The 21,418-nt window shown below is 32.6% G+C and overlaps 1 protein-coding gene across 3 annotated transcripts; it reads left to right on the forward strand.

Moving 5' to 3' along the window:
* The first annotated feature begins 12,028 nt into the window (after positions 1-12,028).
* LOC114407330 (protein TRANSPORT INHIBITOR RESPONSE 1-like) lies at positions 12,029-15,887 on the forward strand. 3 transcript variants are annotated; one of them, XR_003665642.1, is made up of 4 exons: positions 12,030-12,724; positions 14,022-14,514; positions 14,625-15,486; positions 15,558-15,887. XR_003665642.1 is itself a non-coding variant. In XM_028370390.1 (3 exons), exons 1-3 carry the CDS (start codon positions 12,255-12,257, stop codon positions 15,420-15,422), a joined length of 1,761 nt encoding a protein of 586 aa, XP_028226191.1. In that variant the 5' UTR covers positions 12,029-12,254; the 3' UTR covers positions 15,423-15,887. The 3 variants fall into 3 exon arrangements, 1 of the variants encoding a protein (XP_028226191.1); XR_003665643.1 differs by having other exon boundaries at positions 15,564-15,887; XM_028370390.1 differs by having other exon boundaries at positions 12,029-12,724; positions 14,625-15,887.
* Positions 15,888-21,418: the final 5,531 nt, after the last annotated feature.

Below are 21,418 nucleotides of genomic sequence, written 5' to 3' on the forward strand. Positions count from 1 at the left end.
TACCAGTGGTTCATAAAATGTCCAAAAGTAGCTTGGTTCATGAATCATGCGTTACACTAGTACGTCCAACGACTGTGAAAACCATAAACTAACACCAAGTTACGAATTTAAGAAGATGGAGAAATCTGACACTGCATTCACCTCAGAGATTTATCTACATAATACACAAATCTCCAAAGATATATAACACATTTGTCCCAACTTAGAGTCAAGGTAGCAGAATAGCTAAGAAAAAAATGTGAAAGGAAAGAAAAAGTGCAAGAAAAGAGACTGAGAGGCAGAGAGCTACCTAAAAACCGAAGAGCTCCTAACACGTCAATATTTCTTTGTCTTTAAGTGTGTTAAGAATTGTAACGAGTTGTCATATACAAGTCCATGAAACTATTTTCAATTAAATCCTTGAGATTGTTACTCATTTTATCCAAGTCTATAAATTTAACCATGCATTTTTTTATGATTTTAATTCTTGAAACTATGTTAATATATTATTACTTAAGTCACATTAATTACTTGTAACAGTTGGAGTAATATGATTGACATATTACAATTTCATAAAAAATTTGATTTTTTTTTGGTTTAAAAAACTAATTGCGTGTTTAGATATGCATCAGCCACACTTTGAGCTGGGCCAATTAGAATCTCCTTTATGTAGCTTTTGTGTTTTTTTTTTTCGGAATTTGAATGTGAAATTTGGGACTACGTATTTTAACGTCATCCAAAAAACATGATAAGATTATTGCATGACACTGTCAAGGACAAGTGACTTACCCATATTTAAAGCATAATAATCTTTTTTTTTTTTAATTTTGAAATTCAAGCTTAGAAATTAACATATATGTTAAAGTGTGTGTTTGCTTAAGCTTCCAAGGGTCATTCTTCAATGCAAAATCACATAAAGTAATGCAAAAACTTGCTATTTGGATTCACGTTTAGTATAAATCAAACACACAAAAAGAAAAAACCAATCACAATACCTTTTACTTAATACACTTTTTAATATTTTCTGTATTCATTTCAGTAAAAGTTATAAATAAGACTCGTTAAATCAAAAGTGACACCTATAAAATGTGTATTGCTAGCCTTTCTCTGGGAAAAAAACACTGCAGTTAAAACACGATAAAAATACCCACAATTCCCAATATCATGCGTGCAAGTGAGCAAATTGCATGTATTTACACTGGAACAGCAAAACTTAACCCATTATTAAACACAAAGGATTGGTGTAATGCTTAAACGTTCAGTTATGTTCACATGCGAGAATTGATTTATTTAAAGAAAGAATTTGTATTTGATTTTTACTATAAATAAAATTTAGTCAAACATCGTGAACAGAATTAATTTCTCACTCGGTAGATTAAGAGACATTCATATATCTCCATGGTCTCTTACCTAAAAAAAAACTTAACCTAATATTGTGCATCCAAACATAATATTCTAATAGTTTGTTTGTATGTTTTTCCAACACAAGTTAGCTTATGTTATCTTAAAAAAAAGTTAGCTTGTGGAGTCTCATGTCAAGCAATGTAATATTTACGGTTTTATAACTACAATAGTAAAGTATCATGCCCATCCAATCCAGTGAATGCACCTCACTTTTGAACCTTATGGACCACAGTGGCCTTCAATGAACAGAAAAGTTTCACAGGACCATAATAAATGCCGCAGAAAATCCATAAACGAAATTGATGACTCGAAGCTAAAAATTTAAACTTGTAGCATCCTTCCTTTTCATGTTTTGTTTTCATTATTTCCATTCTTTTAGATTTTTGTGTGGGGGAGTGGATCGTGGTGGGGGAGAGGGAAGATTTGAGAGTCGCTTATATTTATGCGCGGTCCCAACACATACAATTATAATAAATGATGTTACCCATTAACTACTTTATGTGCCACATATATTGTGGTCAAACTAGGAAAGATTCAATACCATTTCTCATTATGTCTTTCAGTTCTGGAAAATGATATGTAATTGCTATCAATATAGTAGGTATTTCATAGAAATTAGGGAGAGATTGGAGATGGACTGACTCGATAAAACAAAAAGCAACGTATGATCCAAATAATTCCTCTTAATGCTTGTCGAACATTGGTGTCTAGCGATAATTAGTGTGGGATCTCTGAAGTAATTTTACAAAATACTAAATGTCTGTAATTAAATTTCTTTTTATTTGGTCTGTTGTGGAATACAATACGGTTAGATCCACAAAGATGCTAGCTGAATGGATTAACCCGCATGTTTTGAAATTAAAGTCTCTTTGATGTGGGATATATAGATTAGGGAACTACGTACATAGGAAGAACTAAGAAGGAAAAAAAGCATAGAGGGATTGATATGTAAAATTAAATGGTGAAAGTGGTAAAGCAGGGCAAAAGTGAATAGAGTTTGGTGTACCACATCATCCGAATTGTCAAAGAATGTGCAAAAGGATTGACTAGGGGGCATTGAGCGTGCCAGATTTAAATTTGTCATGTAGTGGGCAAACTAGGAATAAGCTTTTAACCTTTGGGAAAAAGACTGTCCATAGAACATGGGTTGGCTAGAGGCATGCAATGCACGCTGTTACTTTTGTAAAATCGCATAGCGGTGCGGTGATATCCTAGAGGGAGAGAGAGAACCTATATGTTTTTTGGTAAAGAGATAATTTTTTGTTCAATCGGCTACTATTATTATACGTATTTAATTTAGTTGTATATTTAATATTTAAATTTTTAATCACTTGTTAATTTAAAGAGCAAATAAAAAGTAAATACTACCTCTTGTGTTTTTAATATTTTTAAGATGACAAACATTTTGAAAATCATATAGCTATCTTTGATTGTCCAACAACTGAGATAAACCTGATTTGGATGCAAAACAAATCACCTAATCGAAAATTGAGGAAGCACAATTTCAACGTGTGATTGAAGTTGGGTATGTACATGTACATTGTTCCCACTCTGGTACAGGTTGCGCTAGCTCTCTTATCACCATGGCTCGGTTCATTGCACATTAAAACCAATTATTCGCCGGGTTAATTATTCTTTTCTACTTGGGGGTGAGGTTTTTAGGTTAGGTTACACTTTTGACTTGCCCAGAACAGAACCTGTGAGCTAAAAAAACTAACGGAATAAGCTTCTTCTACACACACCCTCATTAGAAATGGGTCCATTGGACCCTACAAGCCAGTACTAATAGACATCTCCCACTTTTCTTCACCAACACATGCATGCAGACACGGGAAGAGAGACACAAACAAAGAGATAATGACCACCAGTTAAAATTTTAGTTTTGTTATGTAGTTTGATTCCTTTATATATGCATGTGTTTAACAAATTTCCGCCCCCGAATTTTGACGATTTGCACCGAAATCATTATTAACAAAGCTTTAGTTTGTTAACCTTTTCATGGAAGCTTTAGTTTATAAAAAAATTCTTTAGTTTTTATTCCTTAAAAATTTAAAATTTTATTTTTCGTTTCTACTATTATATAAAACTCGTTAACTAGTTATCTGACGTGAAGGGAATGACAGTGGTGGGTGGAGATGTACCACCGGAGGTGAAGGAGTGATTGTTGGAAATAGGTCAAAGATGAAGGTTAGAACCATGGAGTACGAATTTCTTGAGGTCAATGTATAACAAGTTTATACAATGTAGATTTATCTAATGAATGTAAAGAGTGATGCATGATGAATCACATGACCAACTGGTCCAAGTTGAAATCGATCTTCAATAAGCGTGTTTTTATTTTTTAAATTTTTTTCTTCAACGAAAATGTTTTTAGAAGTTTTTCTTTAATAAAAATGTTTTTATGAATTATTATCACTCTCATTGAGTTGCATGTCTCAATGAGTATTTAATTTATTTATTTTTTATTTTAAATACTTATTAATTTTAATTAACTTGATTTAAAAACTAGCCAAAATGTACTTATTTATTAATATCTAATTTTACTCCGCACCCAAAAAAAAATAATTTTACTGCCTTTAGAACTTTAAGTTTGTAATGTATTGACAGTTATAGTATTCATATAAAAGTTGGTCTTTAAAAATAAAGTCCTGTTTCGTGAATATTCCCACCCAGTTCACTTTGGTTTTTTTTTTTTTGTCATTTTTTTCCAATGTAAATTTGTTAAAGTCACCCAACGTGTTCCTCCAAGGAGTGGAGTTTGTTGAAACTACAATACCACATGTATAAAATGGCCCGATTGTACATATAATGTGGGACTCTCTTTTTTGTAGCTGTATAGTAGTCAATTGTCAATTATCTTTTGCAGCCGTATCTTGTGTAGTCCTAAATACGATCTCAAGAAGCATATATCCTAGACCTTCAATTAATATTATGTACATTAGTTAAGGATGTAATAGATTTGAACTGTAAGGTAAACGTAAGACGGGAGATAGGGAAAGCCAGGGAGGGACATAGAGGTAGAAAATACAAGAGATTGAACTTTCACAAATGATAAGATAGAGACCCTTCCACTAATGAAAAAGCCATTTGACATATACCTAATAAAAAAACATAGCTTTCGATCACGTGCACCTAATCTCCATGATTGACTTCACTTTCATTTGAGCTTCAAATTATGGTCATCAAATACTTCTATGTATCTAATGGGCCAATTCAACAGAAGGCTTTATCTTGATATTGCCTTGCTATTCAATCCCCGCCCTAGCTAAATTCTTTTTTTCTATTACTTGGTAAATTTTTACACGGCTTAATTTGCTAAACTTCTTAACGATAACGTTTTGTGATGTCAAATGACTAGAGATTTCGTTACACGCCGCCATGGCCAATAATACTCCACCTCGATCCCTAAATAACTACTCAATCACGTTTTAATTAAGGTGTGTTTGATTTACTCATCTTAAAAAAAATAAAAAGTTATGAATAACAACAATGAAACACTTACTAAGAAACATAAACACATTTGATGTAAAATTACATATTTTAAGGTACAATTAATTTGAAGAATTTGTCTTATATATTTTTTAGCATATATTGTATCACATGTATTATTTGTGATAGACAATTTTGCTCAAGTTTAATTGAATTATTACAGGTGATAAATTTTTCTTCCATTTCATAAAGTATTTTTTTTCAAGCTTAACGACAGCTACATGACCTACATCCCATATTAGAGAGATCATTTTCCTTTCAATTATACCCATATTTGTCCATCTAGGCAAACATTTCGCAGCATTGATTGTCATCTCACTTTTATTTGTCTAGATGTTATCTAAGTTGGCTCAGTATTTGATAATTGTATATCCAAATATCTTTTATTCATTAGAGACAATAAGTGTGTTCATCTTGTTGGTCTATTAATAAGTTATGAATGATAAAGTTTTCCTCCAACTATTTAACACAATTATATATTTAAAACTTAAATTTAGGACTACTCATTAAACTAAAATAACCTTATTTCGATTAATCTACATACTTAGCAAACATTGCAAAGCTCAAGTCATTGTTTGTAAGAGGTGGAGGGTACATAATGAGAGTTATAGCTGTTTCATATACGAGACCTACTTATATTTTCGTATTTTCATGTTTTGATGGGAAAGTCAATTAAATAATTACGTTCACCTAGTCTGGGTGACATAAAGTGGGGAATCACACATTTCACACGTGCCTCCTTGTTAATTGAATTATGTAAGTCTTTTTAAACCCCCCAACCCCCACAGGCAACCACACACACAAATATATAACTCATTTAATTCATAAACCAGACACAATGAATAAATTATCAAATTGACTCTCAAATTATGTTAAGTGTTCAGTTCATTATCGGTCTTATAAATACCGATATTACTTGCGAAATCACACAAACTCATTTGCTCAACTCTATAATAAAAACATCCCATGAAACTGGGTCATTTTTTTTTTCATTGTAGGTTCTCCATCAATTGCTAAGATAATATTAATTTTGAAAACATGCATAAAAACGAATCTCACCTGTGCAAATGCATGCGATCCAACCAGTTTAGTTAATTATATATATAAACAATGAAAAACTCAATTATGCTCCAGTTTGGGGTCTATAAAGCATTTCTTATTTCTATTTTTTAAAAATTTCGAATAAATAATGGAAATTTAACATTTTCATATAATTTTTCTCTCATTTATTTCTTTCTCCTTTATTTTTAGTCATTCAAATTTCAAACACGGTATTGATTAATAATGGAAGTGAAAGTTTGGTGCTTCTATTGTGGAATGTAGCCAAACATAATGCATGCCCAAATAATTCTATACTAGTATTTTAGTATGTATATAACTGTATTGTACAAAACAAATATTTATTTTATACGACTAAGTTTTATAATAATAAAATGTTTTTTAATATAACTTATATTATGATGAAAATATGTTACAAGTATATTTTTAATATATAAATTATATTTTAGATTTACAATAAGTTAATGTTAAAATATCTCATGAAATTTAGAGGATTAAATATTTATTAGTGATCCAATAACCAAGGTCCAATAACAATAGTCAGGATAAACTTTGGATACTATTTTATTATGTTGGTTCGAGTCTCGGCGATCCAAGACTAAAAATTTAAGGAGGGACCAATAATGATATTTTTTTTAAAAAAAATTGTTTTTATTTTCACGAACAATACTTCATAACAAAAATTAAACTAAAATGATTTTCAGTAAAAAATAGAAATTAAAATAATTAAATTATAAATTTAAATATTTAAATTAATTATATTTTTTTCGCGTATAATACAAATTAAATTAACACATGAAAAAAATATTAAAAAAACTTTTTATTTTATGAGATAAGAAACAAATAAAACTATTTAAACACGATTGTTAATATTATAATGTGAGAAAAAGGAATATACATTAATAATGTAAAATAATTTTACATAATTATCTAATCATGAGTGTTTATAATAAATTTATTGATTTTTATAATAAAAATTTAAAAAACATATAAACGATGATTTGATTATATTATAAAATTATTTTATATGATTAATGCATAACCAATAACCATTAATATACTTGGGTTAGTGTATATAGATTACTACTTAATTGAATATGATATGGCTATTAAGATATGTTCTACATTTCTATTGGTAAAAGAATTTAAAAATTTCAAAAGAATTAAAATTGAATGACTTTTCTAAGTTTATCCTTTAATGTTTAAGGATATTTATTTAACAATCATGGAATGGAGTCACAGTACATGTACAACACTTAAAAAAGTCTTTAAAATAAAGTAAAATCTTATTTAATAATTAAAAAACAAAAACAAAATTTTATAACAAAAATATTAATTAAAAAACTTTATAAAAAAAATAAGGAAGGGGGCATGACCCCCTTAAACAACAAATAGATCCACCCTGGTTCAAACATAACTCACTGACAAAATTAACTTGTGAATAAAAAGTTATTTCTAAGTTATAAACTTTAATTTGATCGTATTATTAATCAGCGTCAGCCGCATCAGATATCCAACGATTATGACTGTAAATTTAAAATAAAAAATATTTTTAAAGAATGAAAGTTATATACTTTTCGGGAAGGGTTTGATGGCATTTGTGGAAATTGAGCATCTTCGTGTTAAGAGAAACTCTTTCAAAGAATTTTTTTTTTAGTGGAACTCAACCGATAATTTTAAAGTAACTTTCTTACTATTATTTTTTTGAAAGAAAAAATGCCTTTCATGTATGGTCAAGGTCATTAAGACGATGATGATTGATCCTTGACAGTTCATTACCGATGTCCATGGTTTGTTGAAGGTTATTGGACAATTGGCCTGCAGGCCTAGTGCACTTGGAGTTAGAAGAGAGAGACAATCCTTTCTTGAGTCACATTAACTTTACCAGCACCCGTTCAAGAAGGCACACTTAATCCCATCATTGATTGGAAAATACGATTGTAACCACATATGCCAAAGAAAGAAGCAACGAACAGACAATTTTGTCTAGTTGAATCCATAGCACCATAGAACAACCTTACTATTAAACCACCATGTACTAAATTTTGATTACCATTGAAATTGTAGGAACATCAAATATTGGCATTTTCATTCAAAAATAAAAAAAAATTCTATAAAATGTTGAGTTGGCCAAATATAATGCATATCTACTCAATAAATAGGTAGCAAATCATACAAGAAAAACGTGAAACAAAGCGTTTTGATTTTTGAATAGGATCTTGCTATCAGGTATCAACAACAATAGGACCTGAATTTGGAGGATCTATAACGCCTATATAAAATTAATAAATACACCCACATTGTGAATTATGGATCATTCTGTTAACGAGATTGTGTTGTTCTCTGCTGGCACGGTTCCTGAATGTGCCTTTGCCTTCTATGATTTGATCAGCAGGTGTTCCGGCATGCTTTCCGCTCTATTCCCATCGATCCATGCTTCTTTTTCTTCTATCTCTTCCTCGCATTTATTTCGCTTCATTTATTTATCTTCTTTCCAATCCTCCACATTGGATGTGCCACTTAACGTGTAGAAGTTAACACGATGATAAAATCTAAATAAGTTTATTTAAATATTTGTGGTGTTATTTAAAAAAAACATTATATATATAATTTGTTGTTGTTATTATTATTATTATTTTAAAATCCCAAGTTCTATCCTTCACAAAAATTGTATGACTATTTTTTTAATACTTTCATTTACATTTTAATTCTTTTATTTTTCTTTTGTCAGGTTCAATTTTTTTTTTTCAGATTGCCAGATTCATTTTTGAAATCAATAAAATTGGAGGGTACCTTAAAAAGTACTATACGAAGCTTATACTAATACTAATATTATTAAAGCTGAAGGCAATTTAATTCCACTCGAGGGAGAGAGAGAATCCCGGAGAACCGTGCGTGGGCTTAATATTAAACTCATTAAATTAATTATCATAAGCTCGATTTCTTGACAAAAAAAAAATGATGATCTATATGTGCAAGACAACTAAGTTCCTGCTTTAGTATTTTAATACAAATTATTGGAGTTCAGAGTTCAAATAGAAAAAGAAAGAGATCAATGAAGTGGTTGTTAATTCATTACCCTTACCTTACTTAGATCTTAGTTTTTGAGCGGAACTCGTTTAAAGTAAATGTTTTTTACTTCATAGATGGGGCGGGTTATGAAATCTGTGACAAGGGTGGTGTATCTGTGTAAGTACCTTTGGTACTTTTGTCTCTACAATTTATTTATATATATAAATATATTATCTTTCCCGATAAAAAAAAATATTTTTTGGAAAACTTTTGCTGTTTACTAAAATAATGTAATAACATTTTCTTTTTTAAATTTTTGCTGTTTTGAGAACAGCGTGAACAGAGACAAACGTTGATTTAAGATGCGATCTAAACCGTTGATTCTCCGCCTCTCAGGCTCTCGGCTCTCAGTTTCTCATTTTACTGTCCAGCAAGCCAAACCCCATGGCCCACACTATGTCACATTCTGACCATAATACCCTTCATTTTACGAAGCAAAGACATAAGAACGAAGGATAATTGAGTCATTTCAGTTAGCCTCACCAATAGTTCTTGTAATGCTCATCATTCATGCATACTAAACTATACAACTGCCAATTTATGGGTTTGTACAAGGAAAATACAAACCAAGACTCATTTTCTTTTTTCTTTTGTCAGCCACAAAACCAAGACTCGTGATAGCAAGTAATGATATGAGCATTCAATTTTAGTTATCTAAGTTTTGATTGTTACTACTAGTAAAAAAAGTAATCTTATTTAATTATATTTTAATGACACATTATAGCTCCTTAATTTCTGTTTACTCGCTTTCGAGTAGAACAACATATTTTCAGTTTAATAAAGTAATCAAGTAACGATAAAATATAAAAGTGGAAAAAAATATTGAATATTTTAAAATAAAGATGATAACACAAGTAATTTATTTAGGATTTTTGAAAGAAAAAAAAATTATTTAGGAAGCTATTACAAAGAATTTAGTGTTTTCTCATCATGAGTATTTTATTACTCTCTTTTTTAGGAGGAAGTGTTTTTATTATTCTAGAAAAGGGTGAAGGGGCCATCATAGACGATTTTTGAATATATATATATATATATATATATATATATATATATATATACACGTTTTAGTAACAATGACATGTTAATGTACAATTTATATATAATTTAGATTAGATACTCCAAACTATTTTTTTCTAGTTCTACCGGTGTGTAGTTAATAGAGTTAATCAGTGGAGTATTTAGTCTAATTTTAAATTAAAAAAATATATAAAAGGAATATTTATGTAATTACTTAATACTTTTTAATTAAATTTAATATATATTTTTTCTGGATAGAAGACCTGATGAGATGTTAGTGTGTGTCAAAAAGCGAATTTGATAAGTAATTATAAATACACACATATACACACATGTAAGGAGAAAAGAAGAGATTGGTTCTTTGAATTCTTTATTTCCTTTGGAGGTAGCTTGAGATGATGGAATTCTTCCTATCTTAGAATAGAATTTGACTGAATATATACTAAGGATAAAAACCAATCAATCCTTACCTTATTAAACTTGTTCATCTACTTGATTTCTTATTGGATATCACCACCTATGCTAATCAACTTTATAGAGAATTGTTTGTCATGGTGAACTTAAGATAATACTAGTTTAACTAACCAAAGGTCTATGATTAGCATCTACCAAAAAGGGGGGAAAGAAGATAACCAACCAATACGGTAACTGAAGAGATTTATATGCTTTTCACGGGCTTGGTACTCCAGTAGTTTTCCACTTTTTTTAATTTAAAGTCCCCAAGACAGTAGTCATCTAACAACCAAAAATATTTTGTCTACCTTTTTATTTATTTTGAATTTTAACAGTAGTAGTTAAAAAAATTCCACTCACTCACAAACAAGAAAATACTGCAAGTACTACTATTGACTTTTATAATAGTTGTATAAGTTATACTTAGAGTAATTTATAATTAAGTTAATAGTATCATTTCTTTCAAATTAATAATAACACATAAAACTGAACTTATATAATGTTTTCAAGAATGTCGTATTTGAAATTGACATGAGGGCATTTTGAACTTGGCTGATTTTGAAATTAAATCTCACCTAAATTAGGTGCGATCGATGTTCATTCCAACTTTAATTTTTCCTCAAATAAAAATGATTATTGATATAAAACGGTATCATAGCAATTATCATGATATAATCATCAGTATATAAAATGTAACCTAAAGCCAATAACCATCATAATAAAACATTAATTGAAGGAAGTATATATTGACATTTGCACGATAAGGTCATTAATGCAGGCTGATTCGTACTCGTACCATAAGCATATGGTAAATAATGGCAACGATCATTAGATTAGTGTGTATAGCGGCATTAAAAAAGTGGACCTAGCCTTTTCTTTTGAGTGAGAAAAAATAAGTTTGATAGGAAATGTGTGATAAACCGGAAACAAATATCTGACTGTTAGAACTTAGAATCATAGAATGAAACAGTTACATATGATTGGACGGCCATGATGTCATGATTTCCAGTCTCCATATCATTCATTCATTCCCTCAATAAATTATTTAACACAACGCAAACTTTTTTTTTTTTTGTTTGTCTGAAAAAATGAAAATATATAATATCCGTGCATCGCGGGTGGTCCCCAGCGGATCCTCCCCCATCTCTTCAGATCCAGCCGTGCAACGCGAATCATGAGATTCCCTTCCACACCCAATTCGGTACACATGATAACAGTTTACCAAACCCCCCTCCCCTCCGCGATAAATAAAACACTGTCGGTCTTCCCATCCCCGACGAGTCGCGAGAAAATAACGACATATAAGGAAAAATCTCGTCCCCATTTGGTCCACGGCTTTTACGTACACCCGTTTTCTGCGGCTCCTCTTCCATCCTTCTCAACGGATAAGATATTAAGATCACCTTCTCACACTTGTCATCCAACGGCTCCTATCATCCTCCCGCACCACGTGTCTCCTTAATAATTGCTCACACACAACAACATTACCAGTTTCAGTAGTTCATAGTTCAGTTCAGCAGCACCACCTATTTAACCATGGTTAATTTCTAACCTTACCGGGCAGCATAAACATAAACTCCTTATCCTCTCTCTCTCTCTTTCTCTCTCCGTCTTTCTCTCACTCACATCACACAACACAAAACACATTATTACATACTACTACCACTACTCTTGCAGTCTTGCTTTGGTGTTTAATGGCGTCTCAGATCTAACATAACAGTGCAAGTGGTTCGGCGTTGTTGTGAGTTTGTTTTTAAACGACGGCGTTTGGTTTTGTTAGTATGCAGAAAATGGCGTACACGTTTTCGTTTCCGGAGGAGGTGCTGGAGCACGTGTTCTCGTTCATATGGAGCGAGAGGGACAGGAACGCGATCTCGCTGGTGTGCAAGTCGTGGTACGAGATCGAGAGGTGGTGCAGGAGGAAGGTTTTCGTGGGGAACTGCTACGCGGTGAGCCCTTTGATGGTGATCAAGCGCTTCCCGGAGCTGAGATCCATTGCGCTCAAAGGGAAGCCGCACTTCGCGGACTTCAATTTGGTCCCCGAGGGTTGGGGAGGTTACGTTTGCCCCTGGATCGCCGCCATGGCCCGGGCCTTCCCCTGCCTCGAAGAGATCAGGCTCAAGAGGATGGTCATCACCGACGAGAGCTTGGAGCTCATCGCTAAGTCCTTCAAGAACTTCAAGGTCTTGGTTCTCACTTCCTGTGAGGGTTTTACTGCCGATGGACTTGCCGCCATTGCTTCCAACTGCAGGTTTCTTTCTTTATTTTCTTTTCTTCTTCTCTCTGTTTTGATCCTCTCTTTTCTTTTAGTAGAGTCAAACGATACATTGCTGGAGCTTCTGGATTCTGATTGGTAGTGAACACTAGGTATCTATAAAAACGATACTCTGCTTCGGATCTTCGCTTTTGAGTGTCGTTTTGCGTTATGGTTAATGTGAACCACGGCTCTCTCGCCGCTTTTAAGCTCATGTTTGGCCCATTTGTGTTTCTCTTAAATGAAGTGTTAAATGTTTTCGATTTTTTTAACTACGTCTTCGAGTTAAGGCTTAGTTCGTAAGAACTGGGGTTCATTCAAATCGAAATTACTGTTTTTTCAAGTTTTTAATTTGAGTGTTTGGAACAGACGTTGTGTGAATTTGAGAGACGTCTCGTTATTTTTATTCGGTTTTTCTGGTTTGCTGGACTATGCCAGATCCGTTTTCCTTCCCTTTCAAACATTTCTAACGTTTTCCGTTTGGTTTGTGTTGTGTTTGTGGCGCTATTTGTAAAAAGATGTGAAATTTTGGCATCGTGAGTATGGTTGATTATGAATGTCTGTGATGTGATTACGGGGTTTAGATTTCGCAAAGTCTTGGTTTAAATGACTACTTGTACTAGTAGTCATTTAAATGACTACTAGTTTGTATTCCTTATATTATTATTATTAATTTCACTTTCCAGCCATCGGGAATTGGGGTATTCAATACTATGTTGTTAACATTATTAAACTTTGGAGAGTTAATTTTCTCTGCTTATTAATTTCTCTTGCATCCCGGTGTTTTTTTCTGTGTACTTCTAATTATGGAGTTTAATTCTGATACACACAATCATCTAATTAAATATTAAATTTAATTATTTTTTATGACGTGACAGTTTAATTTATAATTGATTGACAAGTTAAAAGTTTTTGTAATGACAATGCATTTCAATTAAATCCACAGTTTAATATATAACCTGTATTTTTTCCGTCTATTCTTAATTGAGAAACTTGGATGTTTAGAGGGACACATTTTGTTTGATAACGGATAACGGATTAGAGGCGGTAGTCTGAAACATTTGGGAAAAATTTATATCAGTTTCTTCTAAACCTTTGCTTTACGTTTGGTGCGTCTGTGTTAAATAGGATGATATGCTCATATTGGGTCATTGCCAATAACGATGTTAAATTTTGGCTCTGTTGTTTAATGTACTACATTTTGCTGTAAGAAACCCAGAGGATGCGAGTTTTTGAACTGAAGTGTCTTGACACTGTCATTGAAAAATCTACTGTCTCTGCTTGTGCATTGTAGGAATCTAAGGGAATTGGACTTGCAGGAGAGTGAAGTGGAGGACCTTAGTGGGCACTGGCTAAGCCATTTTCCTGATTCCTACACTTCATTAGTTTCACTTAACATCTCTTGCTTAAACCATGAGGTGAGTTTATCTGCATTAGAGCGTCTGCTTGGGAGGTGTCGGAACCTGCGGACCCTCCGTCTCAATCGTGCCGTGCCCCTTGATAGACTACCCAACCTACTTCTCCGGTGTCCTCAGCTGGTTGAGTTAGGCACAGGAGTCTATTCAACTGAGATGCGACCGGAGGTCTTCTCAAACCTGGAAGCAGCATTTTCTGGTTGCAAGCAGTTGAAGAGCTTGTCTGGCTTTTGGGATGTGCTTCCATCCTACCTTCCAGCTGTCTACCCCATCTGCTCCAGGCTAACATCGCTAAACTTGAGTTATGCTATTATTCAAAGCTCTGATCTTATTAAGCTTATCAGTCAATGCCCAAATTTGTTGCGATTATGGGTATGCCTTTTATTTAGTGCTAGTCCCACGTTTATGTTTCGTCTCTGATTTACTGACTGGCCTGGAGTGTCATACTTTAAACTCTTAGCTAACTAAGGTGATTGCTACAGGTGCTGGATTACATAGAAGATGCTGGTCTTTATGCCCTTGCTGCATCATGTAAGGATCTAAGGGAGTTAAGGGTGTTTCCGTCTGAGCCGTTTGGTTTAGAACCAAATGTTTCATTGACAGAACAGGGCCTTGTCTCTGTGTCTGAAGGTTGCCCCAAGCTCCAATCGGTTCTATATTTTTGTCGACAAATGTCGAATGCAGCCCTACATACAATTGCACGGAACAGGCCTAATTTGACTCGTTTTAGGCTTTGTATTATTGAGCCTCGAACTCCTGACTATCTAACCCAGGAACCCCTGGATTCTGGTTTTGGAGCTATTGTAGAGCAATGCAAGGATCTTCAACGCCTATCCCTGTCTGGTCTTCTTACTGACCGTGTTTTTGAGTATATTGGGACTTATGCGAAGAAGCTGGAGATGCTATCTGTGGCTTTTGCTGGAGATAGTGATTTGGGACTTCACCATGTGCTGTCAGGGTGTGATAATCTTAGGAAGCTGGAGATAAGGGATTGCCCCTTTGGTGACAAGGCCCTTTTGGCAAATGCTGAAAAGCTGGAGACAATGCGATCCCTTTGGATGTCCTCCTGCTCAGTGAGTTATGGAGCGTGTAAGCTACTGGGTCAGAAAATGCCCAGACTCAACGTTGAAGTCATTGATGAAAGAGGACCTCCAGATTCAAGGCCAGATGATTGTCCTGTTGAGAAGCTTTATATATACAGGACTGTTGCTGGGCCAAGGTTGGACATGCCTGGTTTTGTGTGGACAATGGAAGATGATTCTTCACTAAGGCTTGAGTGATCACGCGGTGGATTGAGGCAAGGAAATCTAATGCCACTTTGGTTTGTGATATCTAGAATGGCAGGTACATGCTCAGTATGCTATTCTCTAGTGAATTTACTGTTGCCTGGCTTATATATATATATATATATATAGTTGCAGACTTGCAGTTATGGCTTGTGGTTGAGCTTGGTACTGGAGAGCTTACACAGAAAGCTTGAGCTCGATTGCCATTCATTTTACACTTTGGCTGAGCTACGGGATGCCAATTTTACTGATTTACAAAGAGTCTGAAACTGTGTTGTTGTTGTATGTGCGTTAGATGCAGTTATTTTATTCTTCATACTATAATATTTGCGGGCTTCAATTTATTTGTATGTTAACTTTGTCTTTCGTAGTAGGATGTTGGACACATTTGTCATTGTTAGCCTTCCCAATGAATAATATTCGTATTCTAATGCAGCCAGCGTTGTTAGCTCTTTGCAATTTTGATGCATTTATGCCCATTTGTATGTTTGCTTGTTCGTTGGATTCAAAGTCACTCTAAGTCAACACAATTGAGATTCACCAGAGTTCCAATGCGGATACCGTCTGAAACCATGAATCATTAATGGTTCTACTGTTAAAAGGAATTTTTATAGTCCCATTAAGTCGGAAGAGGTATTTAATTTGCTTTCATTGGACTATGGCTTTAACTTAGGTCATATAGAAGCTCCAAATCCTTGGCTTAGTGGACTATGTTGTGTTTGGTGAAATCTCCCTATAAGCATAAGAAAACTCTAAACTATTCTAAAACCATACCTGTGAAGAAAGTAAAAAGGTAAGCTTGTATAAGCATATCAGCTCTTAACGGTTGAAACAGCTTTATTAAACCCTATAATCTATGCATAACTTTTCACCCAACTTTTAGTTGTTTCTGTTTCATTCAAATGCTGTTCAATAAATTACTACAGAATCCTTCTCAAAGAATCAGATTTTATTTAATCTTTTCATTATTTTTATTGCTCATACTTAACATATGTTATTTTATGCTACTGAATGGTAAGGTATCTAGTTCGTATGCCTTTTACCCATTTAAGCTAAAAAAGAGTGGAGACGTAAACTTGCTGCATTTTAGCAGATTATGATTATGTTTTTACTTTAACAGCTTGCTAAATTGAAATCCAAATAGAAGCAGTGTGTAAAAGGCTAAAAGCCTGCAAATGGATCTTTGGTGCTCTCTTCCTCCTGAGAACTGGAGAGAATCCAGTAAAGCTTTTTTTGTAAGTTTTGCTTGCGGAGGAGAGCGATCAGGTTTTCAGGTGGCTTTGGCAGGCTAAATTGTGAATGGCCCAAATTTTGTGGCACTGTCAATACTATGGCATTTTGAAAAAGCAAAAGAAATAAGAAAGGCTAAATGGCCTCAGCCTCAGGTGTGGTGACATCTGCTTTTCATTCAATGTTATCGGGGAAAGAGAGGAGGAGAGCCTCGACTGGTGAGCCACGTGATAGATTCGGTGACATTGGATGGTGTCCCTCGCTTTTTCCTTCTTTTCTACTAACCCACCTGACAGTAAATAATAACAATGACTCAGTAATCTAATAATTTAAGCAGAGACAAAAGAAACTCAGATTCTGTTCTAATTAGACACTAGTGACACTACCATAGTTCCAAAAACCTTTGTTAACATGTCAATTATATTTCGGAGAAGAGGGTGTGATCAACAACTTTTCTTTTTTAAAAAGGAAACTGAAAATCAGTAGAAAAAAAAAGAGAGAGAGAAAGAAAACTGTGCCGGGTAGGACAAGTAGGCAAGACAAGAACATTATGTTGCACGGACACTTTCGTCCCCACCAAACTTATCCAATCAATAAAGAAAAAGTAGTGAAAGAAAGAAAAGGGTCAAGAAGGTCTGGTGAGGCCTCGTTTCATTAGTTAATGATGGCCGCACGTTTCATGTTCACGATCATCATCATTTATATTCTCTTATTATTATGGTCCTTTGATCATTAATTCACCCAGTTCCCTCTGTTCCATATCCTTCATTCGGTTTTCACTATTCTTTCGCACACTTATTATTATTATAGCGGTCTGGCCTTTTTTGGTGTCTTTTTTCGAACGGTCTTGTGCTGCCTATTCAAAATAGGTCAAATAATACTGAATAGGTAAAATAATACAGTTGTATTAATATTTAATTATGGTTTAATTTTAAAAATCATAAAAACGATATCATTTTGAAAAGACAACATATGGGGATAGCTTGGAAATGAACAATAAAGAAGTCAAATCGTTTTCAAGTCATCTCTTTGAAACGATATCATTTTCATAATTTTTAAAATTGAATCACAATTAAGTATTAACATAACTGTTACGTAACGTTGTTTTGAAAGGACAGCACATAAACAACATGAAAAAGGATAACAAAGAAACCAAATCGACTTAAAAAGAAACAATAGAGAAGCCAAATCGTTATTATAGTATTACAGTTGCAAATGGATGTTGTATGATTACAAAAGTTATGATGACGCTGCTGCTCATATCACTTCTGTGGATAAAGTCATGCTCTAATTTGTAAGGTTTAATTGTAAAATCGGTCCTCTTAGTTTGTCTATTAGATTAAATCCATCTTTTTATTTTTTATTCACTATTTGAATCTTTTTATTTTTTCTTAAAAATATAAGAACTTACAAAAATAGTTAAAGAAAAATTAGAACCATGATTTTTAAAGTAAAGAACATATTCTTTTACTACTACACCCAAATATTCATTTAAATATTTGGTGTAAAATATAGTATTAATACAAATTTTATAGGAAAATAGTTCAAATTTTAAATTTTATTTTTTTAATTTATTATATTTTATAATGTTATCTATTATCTTTTAAAATATAACAGATTAAATTTTATTTTCACATAAATTAAAAAATTATATATATATATATATAGATATTCTAATTTATGTAAAAATTGAATTTAATCTTATATATTATATTTTAAAAGATAATATATAAGATTATAAAAATATAATAAATTAAAATGGAATAAAATTTAAATTTTGAATTATTTTTGCATAAAACTTATATTAATATTATATTTTACACCAAATATTCAATTGAATACTTGGGTGTAATGGTAAAAATATATATGTGTTTCTTACTTTAGGATTATGGTTCTAATTCTTCCTTAAGCATTTTTTTAGTTTTTATTTTTTAAGAAAATATTGATCAATTTTCTAGTTTAATTCATGCTTAAAATTTAAGATAGTGTATTTTGAAATATAAGGAGATTCAAATTGTGAATTAAAATATACAAGAACGGATTTAGTGTAATAAATAAAATTGGAGAAGCCTATTTGTAAAATGGAATGGAAGCAAGAAGGAAAAAAATCATAAATAAATTTGAGCATTTTGATGTATAAGTTCTAATATCAAGGTATAGATGTGTTAAAATCTTCAAGTTCAATTATTAGATGAATTATTTTAGTAAGTCTCTGCCAGTAATTCCAATTTCGCGCTGGTCAATAACAAATAGGATTGTTGAATAATCTACTTCATCGTCAGGGTTTAGGGCCTCAATAATATGTACTCTCCTCAAGCATTGCAGGACATCTTAGCCCAGCCCATAATGCTAAACCCCTGAAATATTTTAATTTTAACTGAAATAGAAGTACCCACCAAAACAATTAAAATAGGAATATTTGCCAATTAGCTATGAGGGTATATTAATTGAAGTTTCGCAATAATATATTTCTTCACCATCAATAATATTAGTATATATTTCTTCATCATCAACAGTATATTAATATTAATTTTTTTTATACGTCATTATTTTATTAAGATATTTCTGTTAATGTTTTGGTTATAAAATAAATGCTATAATATTCTAAAATTTCGAAAGATATCGATACGTTTTTCTATGGATCAATAGTAATTCAACATTTTTTGGGTACAGATAGTAATCTAACATATCTGTACATTATTGCTCCACCCATAATCTGACTGGTTTTTTTTACGAGTTTCTTTAATTTCTTAAATGAAGAAATTACTAAGCAATTTCAAATTTCTATAGCGTTAATTAGTAATTACACAAAATCAAAATATTAGATGCCCAAATTTGCAAAGATTCATATTAGCCCTGTTTTTTGTGTTGTGTTTGAGAAAACAATCACTTTCATCCAATCACCATTAATTAAAATGGAGGCTTGGAAAATAAAATTAAAAGGATATGACACTCTGACTTGGCAACATTATCTTTGACGCCTCTCGGCTACTTGCTGGGCTGTCTTATTGCTCCGCTCATAAAGGTATTTATTTCACGATGAGAAATAAAGAATATAGTAATAATTTTGTATAAATTGGTTGATTGAATAGAATTTTGGTTTAACTCGAAATAGCCTGACTAAATCTTATTTTTTTTTTGGAAGTCATCTACTAAAAGTTAGGCCAAGCTAATCTAAACAAAAATAGTACATGAGATTAGAAATTTAGAATATAATAAGTTGAGGAAAAGAATCTTGCTTACGCAATTGAATTAGAATATTATAGCGGCAATAACTTATTTCGTATCCATAAGATTTTTTTTCCTCTTAATATTGCTTTTTCAGCCTCTGAAAAATGATAAAGACCAAAGACCTCGTCAATTATTTGGTTTTGAATTGTCTGAATATGTTGTATTGACCAACCAAGTAAGCATCCACTCCTGTCAAGTATAAGAGCTGTAAACCATTCGATTAAGGACGGATGGACCTCTAATCCTTGAGTCTAATTATATTTATTAGTGTGACCACTTCTAATCATGCCAGATTGCACATAAAAGAATATTTACTTATGTTTTTTTTTTATTTTATAAATTTTAACTGATTTTAGGATTCCTCAAAAAGTATACCAGTGATCGTCATACGTTTGAGTTTTTTTTTTTAATAGAGAAATGTTAGTATGTTAGTTTTGTTAAGGTGAATTTAAATCCATAATCTCTTTCTCCTTTGTTTTTCCTTTTTTTTTTCAACCATTAGACTAACCTTATTATTTTTTAGATTAGGATTAGTGTTAATCCATGATTTCTAGAATGATCTTGAATAATATTGTTGTTTGATTATTAAGTATTGCGAGGAAATTGAAAATCAACGACCCGTGAGATACGGGTTCAGGAAGTCAGGTGCCTAAAGATGAAAGTTCTAGTAGGGAGGGATGGTCCAAGAAAAAATGTGATTAAAGCTATTGTTGATAGTAAAAACTAGAAAATGAGCTGCTTTATTTTTCAATTTTCAAACAAAGTTGGGATTAAAAGGACATTAAAGAAACTAGTCACTAGAGGAAAAAATGAAAAGAGATTATCAAGCATGCCCCTTCATTAAGTCAAGGTTGGTGTAACTCAACCAGCCACCATGCAATGGCCCGCCATGAGAAAATTTGTAAATCATATTTAAAATGGACTTAGACTTGTAATAGAGCTAATAATGGGTTTAATTTTTAATTAAATAAAAGAGACAAGCCATCATAAAATAAGATAAGCGAATACCGTGGCCATACACGACCTTATTTTGCCCTTGCTTCTTTTTGGCAGAGCAAGACTTACGCAAGACCAAGGCACAACAATGGCTTGCACGGAGTTATGTATTGACTTCATGGGACTTCTCATGGCGCTGGTGATTGCTCTCACCCTCATGATCATCTGCTCCTCCCCTAAGAGGCGCGTCGTGGTGCATCGCTGGCCTTGACCTTTTTCTCTCCCCAGAATATCTCTGTCAATCGCTACAGATTTCTGACAATCTCAAGTTTTGTCATTTTGAGTTTGTGTTCATAGGGTGATTTTTCATTTCTGTGGTTTCCTTACCCTTTGTGATTTTATCTGGTGTAATTCATATAGCTGGAAGCAGGTAACTGGGGATGTGCCATCTTCATTTCCCCTGCCTCTCATAGCTAAATAGATAGATACTCTCTGTTCATACAATTGAAATGAATAAAATAGAAGCTACTTTTCAATCAGCGAGATACCCACTTTCAAGTGATATCTAATTTACATATCAATTAGTAAGATAG

Source organism: Glycine soja, chromosome 3, assembly GCF_004193775.1.
Source record: "Glycine soja cultivar W05 chromosome 3, ASM419377v2, whole genome shotgun sequence".
NCBI classification, from domain to species: domain Eukaryota; kingdom Viridiplantae; phylum Streptophyta; class Magnoliopsida; order Fabales; family Fabaceae; genus Glycine; species Glycine soja.